We start from the raw sequence: 11,491 nt of genomic DNA on the forward strand, positions 1-11,491 counted from the left end.
TAAGGTTTTGATGTTATTTCAAGGTGCTGGCTCCTACCGTTGGGTTACCATTAAATGACTGAATGTGTGCTCTGTCCCCCATCCTTTTCCAGGTCCTGAGAGCAGTCCTCCTGCGAGCCCGGTCCCAGCATGCTCCCAGCAGCAAGTCATCCAGCACAATACCATCACCACCTCCTCCTCCGTCAGCGACGTTGTGGGCAGCTCCACTCTCACCCAGCTCGCCAGCCACAGAACAGACATCAACCCCATCCTTTAAAACTAGTGGATCAGAAACTGCTAGGGGAAAGTGGTAGCGTATCAAAACGTCCTCTGTGCTAAGGACATTTTTGACCGTAACTCAAGCCTGGAAGATTCCTCAGTTCTTGAAAGACTCTGGCTTTCATTTTTATAGTTATTAAAATGTCTTTTATACTTAGTTACATAAAAGGGAGTTATGCAATTAATATGCTATCAGCTTGAGAAATGCTTTGGTGCTTTCTCCAGTTTTTTTGGTACAGTTACTTGTTTATAAACCTAACTGTCTCTGTACATAGTCACGTTTTCTTCTCACCAATCTAGCCTGAAGCCTCAGAAATACGGAGTTGTGTTAAACTGCAGCTTGTTAGCCAATGTGAGGCATGAAAAGTATTAAACAGAGTCATATGTAGGTAACTAGGAGTAATTAGGCTATAAATATAGAGAGAGGGCATCTGCTGACAGCATCATAAAATATGAGTTAGAATTGTGCTATCACCAGAACCTCGTCTTTCAACTCGGTTACACAGTGGCTATCAGAACAAACCCAAACCCCAGTAAAGTGCCCTTTTGCCCAGCTGTCCTCTTCCAGCTCTCTCCCACCCTGTCTTTTTGTCCTTCAGTTGTTCTCACAACTCACTTCTCCCTTTCCTAGCCCTCTGCCCTTCTCTTAGCCAGGCTTCCCTCTCCTCCTCCCCCTCTCAGAGAACAGTGATAAACAAGTAAAAACTTCAAGCCTACCAAAAACTGCCAGCACGGCTGCTGCTTTCACTAGCTCTTCACCCACAGCTGGGCTGCACCAAGCTTTTCTGTTTTGAAAAACAGAAATGCTCCTGATTTAGTGCTTTTAATAAACAGGGAAAGGCGAAAGCAGTGCAGTTGCAGGTGAAGCAAGATTGAAAGCCAGCTGTGTTGATGCTAGGAGCCGTGTAAGCTGTTGAGGTAAATGGCTGTGGCACAGTGCAGGCATAGCACTTGCAGGCAAGTAACACCTGAGAATTACAGCAATTCTTTAGCGCTGCCAGTCGTTAACATAGCAAATCCATGTAGTATATAATTCAGAAAAGTTCTGTTCCCTAACCTGCTTACATTGTTCTAGCACTGAAAGCTAACAGCCTCAGATTTCACAGGCTATAAATGAAAAATAAATCAGCATAACCATTCTGACCAGTTGGAAAAATGCCACTTTTAATTACCAGGGTGAGTCCTGGTCTCTGCAGGCATCCCCTTGGATGTACACGGACTGGCTTTGAGCTGGCAAACATCAGTGGAGCTTCACTGACCATAATGGCACTTACTCCAGTTTACAGTGGGTAAGAAATTGTCTCATAATGACATTAAAAAAAAATTTATCGAGTGTGCAGCCACTCAAAAGTGCTGCAAGAAAGGCAAATTCCACTGCACTCACTGGATAAAATTCAGTCCTGTAAAGAGGGTCTGTAAAGGGGCTTTATGCCACAATTAGGGGTTTTGTTTGGACTATGTGCCTGCCCCTCAGCACAACGGATTTGCATCCTAGAGTAGTAGCAGTGATTGATGGGGAGATCGGAGGGAGATGATGCCAGTTAATTATGCTTGCCTTTCAATATCCTGGGACCTGGTTTTGCTCTCAAGGCTGGCAGTGGTGACACCTCCTTCGTCTGCCCCAGGGAGCAGGACTGGGCTCTGAATTGGTGATGAACATTCAAACATTTCAAACTGCATCTTTAATAGCAAAAGATAATTCATGCTATTCCTAGCAAACACTCCAGCCCAAAACACGCTTCATTCTGAAGTGAGGTTCTTGTCCTCAGCTGCTGTTTCTTGGTTGTGAGAGGAGTCACGGGTTTCAGGAGGGTGACTCTTCTCAGAGCAGGAAAGAGTTAAACGAGTGAAGTGAGAGGCGCTGTCAGGAGCAGGGCCCTTTTGGAAGGAAAAGCAAACTTTCGAGGATTGTTTCTGAATTAGTTCTTATCTTGGTAACTAACTTTTATCAGTATTCTTGAACAGCTCTCTTTCCATTTATGCAAATACGTTCAAAAAAAGATTTTTAATGTACAGTGTAAATCTTGACTTGATTATATAGTCTAAGAACCAAAAAAAAAAAATTAAGAAAAAATACAAATGTAAAGGATTTTCTATTATATTTTAGACAAACATATACTTTTAAAGTGTTTTAAATACTGAATCTATAATTTTTTTTTTTTAATCTCTGGTTGTAATAGCTAAGTGGTTTTGCTTCATCATGGCTCCCAAGGGAACTTCTTTCAAATATGCAGTCGAGCAAAATGTTCCAGCTGAATATCCACGATGTAAAAGACAAAACAAGCTTTTCCCCTGTGTCTGAATGTCATCCTTCACTGTGAAAAATAAAATGCCATCACAGGGTTAATTTGCAAACTTTCCCCCTATATGGGTAGCACTTAAATATGTTAAAAAAGTAAAAATCTAAGTAGTTGATAACATTAGAATACCCAGTTGAGCTGCACTGCACTAGAATTACAGTTTAGCTTCATTTTGTTCAGTCTCCTCAATTAAAATATTTAGCTGTTACACTGAAAGCCTCTACTTTAAAAAGGAAAAAAAAAAAAAAAGGAAAAAAAAATACAAAAACCTTGCCTAAGTTTTGTTAAATTCAGCAACTTGACAGTTTGACTGATGTGTATTATATATAGCTCAATTATTTCTTTTTTTAATGCTAACTAGGCAAGCCAACCGCACATGTTGGCCTAAATGTGTAATTACAATGAAATGTCACCTCTCTATACTATTGGCCTTTAGGTATAATCATTGCTAGTGATGTGGAAATAAGTAAAGGATGAAAAGCTATTTGCTATTGCTTCTTGTAACTCTGTCACAGGTTCACAGGCCAAGCCAACACACAGCATATTTATATCAGCTCTATTGGTAAAAGGACCAACTGTGCCAGGCACCTTATATCGCTCGTCAGATTCACTTCCACCTTAAAGCACTCTTGTTTTGCAGGGCAGGGACCCTGCAGCCTTTCCCCAGGCCTTTGGCCGGCTGTGTGCTGGGGCAGCCTGAGGAAGGACTACAGGACAGACCCTGCCCCTCCACCCCACTGCGGCCTTCCTCTCAGCACATCGTCACCGCACTCCCTGCGCTCTTTCATTTGAGGACAAACCCTGCTTTTCCACCAGCTGCTGCTGGAGTCTGATGTGCTTTTCTCCTGCCTCTCAAGCCCAGCCTGTTGGCAGACTCTGGGCCACGTCCCACCGCCAGGGACTTGGTGGGGAGCTCCCCTGCTCAGCTTTGCTCGGCACAGGCTTCCTTTGCCGGGAAGAAGCCTGCTCACCTCAAAGATATTTCTGGGGATGACATTTCTTGTTGCGTGACAGCGGAAGTACGTTGGAAATCTCAGCCACGGACAATTGCAATACTTTTATCAGAAAGAAACTATGCTGTGATCTAGCTCCTTCTCCCCCGGCCCCTTCCCTGGGTCAACTTATGCAAGCCATATTCATGACACTGCCTGTGGGAGACAAGTAGTTTGTGTGCTATCATGGTGTGTTTTATAAGGACGATGAGGATGATTTATGGAGAATTTTGTGCTGTTTGGAGTTAATTCCTGCTACGAAGCTAAATGTATGCTGCCCATGTTCTGAATAGTGGAAAGTCAATGGTTCAGTGCCTCGGTGCGTGTGGATTTTGTGTGTTAACTGACTCCGTCCTATCAACTAACAAGCCAGCTATAAGTGTTGTTAAATGCCCAACTTTTGAGAATTCATATTTTTTTAAGCGACAGTATTTAGTGTTTAAAAGTAGCCTTTTAGTTTAGGCAAAATGTGCTTTTTAGCAGCTAATACCTTTTTTTTAAAAAAAGAAAAAAGCATATAGAGTGAATTTATGAAAACTCATGAGGACCAAAGCAATTTTAAAACAGGAATCTATTAATTTAGTATTCACATAGAATTTTATAAAGTATTTATTAATAAATGTTATTTTAACACATTCCATTTGAACAGTATTCTTGTACAGAATCTGTTTGGTTTTGTTTTTATTTTTTTTCCTTTAAAGTTACAATATTAGTTTTTGCAATAAAGTGCTCTAGGTGTGTTTGCATCTTAATCTTTCAGGGTCTCAAGCAGAAGACGTCCATCTAAGATGGAAAAGTTTGCTGAGGTCATTGTACAGAAATTCCTAGAATTAAATGTTTTAAATGTTTTCCTTAAAGCAGCATCTGCTTTTTCTTTTTTTTTTTCTTTTTTTTTTTAATAGCAGCAAAGCAAATTACAAACCTTCAGTTGTTTCCTTTGTGTTGGGAAATATGCTCTCTTGTTTTAGAAAGCATGGGTCAACATATAACTGGAAAGCCTGCCTTTTATTTTCTTTCTTTTTTTTTTTTTTTTAAAGACTGATTATGCCATGGAAGATCTAACCCCATTTTTGTTTCTCTTCTAATATCACATAGTGAGTTGCACTATACTGCCTTATCATTGCTTCTTCTGTCCTCTTACTAAGCAGTGTTCCTTAGATGTAGACCATTGAAACTCCATTATGCATCAGATAAAGTTACTGAAGGGGGAAGAAGAAAAAAAGATTGATCTGTAGACATGAAAACTAAACTGTGCCTATAAAACAAAACCAGTTCCAACTAATTAGTTCCTTATTTCTACGTTTCAATTATTTATATTATTTTAAAATTGCACTTTAGCTCTCACTCTCTTGCTCTCCCTTGTTAAGTCATTTATAATTCTCTTGTAAGATGTTTGCACCAGATACATTTATATGCTTTCACTGGTGGCATATCTACAACTTGTCTCTCACACCTGCCCGAATGGAGCAGCTGAAAACAACCAAGTCTGCAGTGTGACTTAGACTTTACACCCTCTTCATGATAGCATATAAATGTTTAATTATGCAAAGTGTGTGAGGCAGCATCTAAGCTACATTTATAATCTCTCATCCTGAGAACCAAAGTGTCCTGTACGGCGTAAGGTCAGGAGACTGGCTCTGTGGTGCATGATAATGCACTTTGACTGTTGTCCAACCCATGGTAGCTGTGACACTGCAGTGATAACAGTGGCCATACTGTGTATTAAAAGTCAAAATCAATAAAATATGTTGCCTTATAACTTGACTAGGGACAGCACCTTTAAAAAAAAAAAAAAAAAAAAAAGACTAACAAAAGAGACTACAGACTTCTAAGGACAAATAAAGCAATAAAATCTTAAGCGATCTAAACACCAAAAAATAAAAATAAAAATCATGTTTTCATGATCTGAAGTCATCATCTTATTGCAAAGACTGTTTATATCAGTAACGTTTTTTCAGAGCTTACAGTTATCTGTTTTATCAGTGGCTTTACACATAAAGCTAAATTGCTTACTGTTGTTGGTTTTACATAGCTTTCAAAACTACTTTATAGCAAATCTTGAAACTTTGTGAGGCCAAAAATGTCAGTGTTTGCATACACTCAGAATAAGATTGATTTGCTAAGTGGAAATCTGATCCTTTCCCAGGCTCTCCTTGGACTGGAATCAATAATTGCAACTTGTTATATTTAGGCTGATGTGAAATACCTGGTATCCAGGATTTCCAGTTCTATATTTATGCAAATTAAGTGTTACTTATGCTAAGTTTCCCTGGGTGGAACTTTTCCTGACCCTCCCCCCAAAACAGCATGCCAGCTCGTATTGCAAGACCATGAGACCCAAATCTCTTTTTGGCTAAAATATGTGCAGCAGTTTTCTGAATGAAGACTGTAAGCTCATTCTGCCTTTACAGCAATTGTAGCAGAGTCAGGAAAGAAGGGACGGGGGGCTGATAGTGTATCTGAAGGGAAATGTTTTCCTTACTGGATTCTAGGAAATTCCGGAGAGTTTCTTCCCCCTCACCCATTGGAGCTGGGCTTGCAAAGATATCAGAGACAGCCTTTACCATGCTTCCAAAAGACAAAACATTTTGCATGCAAGGTGTGCTCGCTCTTCTGAGTGAGAGTAATTGCCACCGAGGGCTTTGCCAACAGCTTTATAATCCAAATCCAGTGTTTCCCAGCCCATGTTGGTGAGCTCTGTACTTTTCTCTGTAACAGCTCAATTTAAGCACTGGGTAGCAATCATCCTGAAAGTCCCTTCTTTGGAATACTGTCGTTGTCTTGGTTTTAAGGAACTTTTAGCACTGCTTGGAGTAAGCCTAAACTATCGAAGTTTATATATAAATATATATATATTATATTAAAAAAGGTGCTGTCACAGTAAGTTTTGGGCTTGAGGTTGTTTGTATTGTATGCAAAGGTTTTATGTTTGTTTGTCTGTTTTATTCTGTAAAGCAACCACCTTCCTTACCGGAGGGAGATAATTTTTTTTTTGGTACATAAATGTAAATACTTGCTGCAGCATTTAATATGTTTAATTTTATGTTAAGCTTTTTGTTGCATTGTGAACCCATTATTGTTGCAAATGGACAATGAGTTCATTGAGACTGTTCAACTAGGTCAGATTTTTACATCTCTTTCTAGCTAGAAGAGACAGGATTTTTGTGCATTTGTACAAATGTTAATAATATCACTGCAATTCCAATATAATAAAGCACTCAAATACAAATATTTCCAGTAGTTTGGCTGTGTCTGTAGCCCAGACATTTTATGATACAGATAACTCCTGCAAGTTAACCACGCTGCTTGTCCATTGTTTCTTGACAGATCTGGTGGCTTATGCCTTCTTTGTACTTGGCTGACCATGCGAAATCTCTGATCTTCACCAAAACTGCTGTGGGATGGGGGTGCAAGGCAGCACCCACGTGGCTGCAGGAGCAAGGCCACCCTGCTGACCACACTGCACAGGGCCACTACCAGGGTGTCTACCAGAGACCCGGGGCCTTGCAAGAGCAAGGTCTCTGAAGGTTTTCCAAGTGCAGAGGCTGCAAAGCCTCAAACAAATAGGCTGATGTGGTAGAGCCTAACATAAGGCCTTCGCATAAGGAAGAGACAAGCTGTTATTTTACTTTTCCTTGCAGCTGGAGTGTGCTTATATCAAAATACACTCTATGCTTGTTATCCTGCCAACCTTGCCTCTTGCCAAAAGCTGCCTGGAAAATGGATTTCCTGCTGGGCTAATTAGCTCTAATTGTGGTGCCCCTGTTATCTTGCCAACCTCATTTCTCACTATAAATTGGTCCAATACAGACCTTGGCACAATGAACAAATAGTAACCTGAAATTTGTCAGGCTGAACCCATCCTTAGGTTCACATGATGCTATGACTGTGCTGCCATGCTGGGGCAATGACCTGATGGCTGTGACCACGACTCATAATGTGCAGTCTTGCTGCAGTGACAAGCCTGCCAAGAGAACCTGGTTGTGGCTGTCACCCTGCAGGAGATGTCCTAGGCAGTCTGCAGGGATGCTCCTTGGAGGCCTGGCATGGGTGCAGGTCCTGCTGCTCTCCCCCTGCGTTTTCGAAAGGCTGGATCTGGCCAAGAGCACTTGCCCTCCTAAAATGGGTAGGAAAAAGGCAGAGCCATGCCACTGTTCCCATTCTCTCTTTGTAAGTGCCAGAAGATGAGGTTGTAGATGTACGTGGCTCCCTCTCCAAGGGGTTCCTGAAGCCATTTCCCCACACATAAAGGCGCAGTGTTATCTAGAGTAATTTCTGAGGCCATAAACATCTGAACTGCCTTTTAACAAAGCTGTCACACCATTGCCTAACCTGTATTTATACAGCAGGGCTTTTGCTCTGTGGCCGAATACTGGAAGAGAATCATAACAACTATAAAAATAGATGCCTCCCATGAAGGCATATCACAGGACTTTGTTATTGTCCTCAGAGTTATATTTACACCTGACTGTATGAGCTAAGCAAGATGTATTCAAGCTGAGGTAACACTGCCCTTTGCAGCTGATTCATGGTTTCCCAAACCTGGACACAGCATTTGTTGCTCCTCCAAGCAGTCCGCTGTTACTACTGCTCTCCCCAGGTTGCTCTGGACAGCAGTCATCAAAACAAAGTTATTATTAGAGGAAAATGAATTGGTGACAGTGAAAGCTCCAGCCCTTGTCCTTCCTTTGTGGGGATACAGGCAGATGGAGGATGCCTGGGCTCGGTGAGGTAGATGCCCTGACTTGCATCAGCCAGACATAGTCTTCCAGCATGAGGATGGAGCAGAAAGCAGACATTTGTGCCTTTTTAGCTGATTTTGGGTTGATTTAAAAAAAAAGCTGAGCTGGAGAAGAACATGCTTGTGGACATTAAGCCCTCCAATAGCATGTAGACTCTCAGGCAGCTATAAAAGGGCCGAGTCCACCCTAGTCATCCTCCTGGGGAACCCCTGAACACAGTGCTTGGGAAGAGGATAAGAAACAGCGTAGTCAGATTTTCTCCCCCACCAGCAGCCCTTGCCACCCATAACTCCGGCACTGCACTGCAGGCCCACCTTTAGACTTGTCCTTTGCACCCTAGAGCCGGCACTGCTCAGCTGAAGGCACATTATGGGCTCCTTTAGAAGGAAAAAGTTTTACTCCCTGCAAATAGCAACTAGCCACTGAGGCCCCGCTGCAGCTCAGGGACTACTGCTGGAATTACTCTACTGCACACATTTTCATTGCAGAAAGGCAAGCAATGGGAAATGCTCTCAAGGTTTAAACTAAAGCTTCCTGAGAGGTAAGTTCAAGGAGTCAAAAAATTAAGGAAGGGGGAGTGGGAAAGAAAGGATCCAAGTTAAAACGGGACCGTCAGCACCCTCTTGATCAGAGCTAGCCAGGGAGGCCTCAGGGCCTCGTGCTGAATTCTTTGGTCTGCTTTGTTATTGCAAGTGGCCTAACTTCTTGTGCCTGACCTACTGAAATAGGGCCATGGGTTTTAGCAGGGCATTAATGCTTGTCATTTGCTTAACCCCCCTTCCTGCAGCACTCTTTGCACCATTTTTCCTCCAGCCTGCTCTGTCCTCCAGTGCAACATAAAACCACGTTACGAGGCTGACCCCACAAAGCTGATAAAATATTTAAGAAGTGTGTGCTGATCGTGTTAGGTAAGCAAATACCCTGAGAGACCCGCCATTAGTGAACCTAATCAGCCCGTTTCCCAGGGACGTGCCGCAGCACCACATGAGCAGCCTCAGCTTGAGCTGTCCTTCCTAACGCAGGGGCACGAAGGGCTCTTCTGCAGAGAACTGAGGAATTTGCAACCTATAAAAGCAAGTGATAAAGCTGTAGGCATACAAAGGGATGATATGGATAGATATAGAAGATGCAGCTGTATGAAGTAGATACACAGATGGTACAGATGTGTGTGTATATACAGAAGGTCAGCAGGTGTTTCCATAGGGTGTTGCATTCAGCTGACAGCAGAGCAAGTTAAAAGAAACGCAAATACTTGACATAACTTGTCAGTTCATGTAGGAAATTGAGTCAAGAAATAAAACAAATAAAGACAGAAACAGATTAATTTCAATCTGGGGCCCTTTGGATAACAGTAGATCTCCCAAGGAGCCAGGCGGCTTTGTGCGGAAGGGCTCTACATCCTCCTTTTGCTTTCTTTTTGGTTTCACTAATCACTTTCATTGTGTGCCATAAGATCACACCAGGTCAAATCTCGTACCATAGTGCAGGCTGCTGATCCAGATGAGTTTTCTTGTTTTGCTGTGGCTCTTCTTCAAGGAGGAGAGCACCGCATGCTGACAGCAATGCTGCAGCCATACACAGCCCTGCTGCACCTCTCCAGCAGTGTCCCTGCTCCCCAGCTGGACTTGGCCAAGGGACACTTCCAGGACAGGCCGTTGGCTGATGAAGGACAGCAGCTGGCAGAGAAAGCCAAGGACAGCTTCTAAATGCAAGCGGCATAGGGAGGAACAAAAAAATATTAATTTTAAATGGATCCAGGCTGGCCTTGAAACAAGGCAGGCAAATGTCCAAGCTTATCAGAGGGAGTAATGAGGGCATTTAAATGAGATGTGTCACCCACCTGCGACTGTGCCCTGTTGCATGTCCCCGTCACCTCAGGGAGAATGCTGTAATTACCCAGGGACGTATGTAAACATAACCGTCTTCATTTCTCCCCAGCAGCACACAGAGAGGAATAGAGTGACAGAGCAAGGGACAGAAAACAGAAAATGTGAGCAGGGCCCTGCTTCACAGCCCTTTTTCCTGCCCTCAGTAACAGACAATCCGTCAGGGCCCAGCCAGAGGACTTCAGGCCATCTGAGCCCCACGGCTGGAGGCACAACCACACAGCTCTGGCTAGACATCCCTGTCCCAAGGAGAAGTGGACTGGTTTGCTTTCCACTCGTCTTCTTCAAAGCTCTAGCCAAGCTCATCCTCATTACAAGGTCATTACAACAGCGAGGTTCTTCCTATTACGATTTCCTCTTGGATTAGATGGAGATACTTTTCACGCTGTAAAAAGATTCTCCAGTTCTGACACATCTTTGTTATTTGTCCAGCCAGGAGCTCGTGAGATATGTCACAGCAGTGCAAAGCTGTATCAGCCTTCAAATAAATGCTACAGCCATGCACAGAGGTGCGGAAAGAGCCCTGCAGCATCATTACCCAAACTCACACATGTTTATAATCCCACTGGTGGGAGGGAAGCATTCCCTCGGCCATGGATACCACCGATTTTCTCCTTAGGTTCCAATTCTGTAACTCCTATTCATCCGAAGATAAACAAGCTTTTCAGGCAGGGAAAGAGGGCTTTGGGAGCCGGCTCTAAGGCTTTTCATGTATTCAGTTGTCACTTGCCTTTTACATTCAAATTCTGATGGGTCAGGCTTCCTAGACGGTGTCTTTCAACACCTAATAACTCACCCTGCAAGCTCCAGTGCGAATGCACACATTTCCTTATCAAGCTTGAAACAGCTTTTTAAAATTATTTTATTTTAAAGACACTATTCGGTGTTCTCTCCCTCTGCATTTATACTGGTTCCTTCACGAGGATTATTTATGTGGAATTTCTTTCCCATTACACTGTTGAAAATATTACCATCACCTGTTTCAGCAGCAGATTTCTGGGGTGAACGCAGAAATATTTTGAGGAATTCGATCATCGCCGTTTGTTAATGGAAAATCTAGTAACTGAAGTGGGGGGTTTTTAAACCACAATAAATTTTATATTTGTTACTGCTGGATTCCCATTAAACACATTAATTACAGGAATGTTTAATGAAGCAAATAAAAAAAAAAAAAAAGCCAAAACCATTATGTATAGAGCACTGTGAAAAACAAGGTATTCAGCAGAGTGTGTTCTCATATACTCTTAATAAAAGACATTACCTTAAGGTAAAAACCCAATAAAACATACCATAATGTGCTATGGGACCCACCA

General features: G+C 42.5%; 1 protein-coding gene across 4 annotated transcripts in view; it reads left to right on the forward strand.

The window, feature by feature from the left end:
• Positions 1-5,364, forward strand: part of CREB5 (cAMP responsive element binding protein 5) — a 244,071-nt gene extending 238,707 nt beyond the window's left edge. For 3 of the 4 annotated variants that reach the window (XM_085226272.1, XM_085226273.1, XM_085226271.1), the window contains one exon: positions 93-5,364. In XM_085226272.1, coding sequence (XP_085082398.1) covers positions 93-256 — 164 coding nt within the window. In that variant the 3' untranslated portion in view covers positions 257-5,364. The remainder of the gene's footprint in view (positions 1-92) is intronic. The other variant, XR_014883923.1, reaches the window with a different exon arrangement.
• The last annotated feature ends 6,127 nt before the right edge of the window (positions 5,365-11,491 follow it).

The sequence above is a fragment of the Meleagris gallopavo genome, chromosome 6, assembly GCF_905368555.1.
Source record: "Meleagris gallopavo chromosome 6, MGAL_WU_HG_1.1, whole genome shotgun sequence".
NCBI classification, from domain to species: Eukaryota; Metazoa; Chordata; class Aves; order Galliformes; family Phasianidae; genus Meleagris; species Meleagris gallopavo.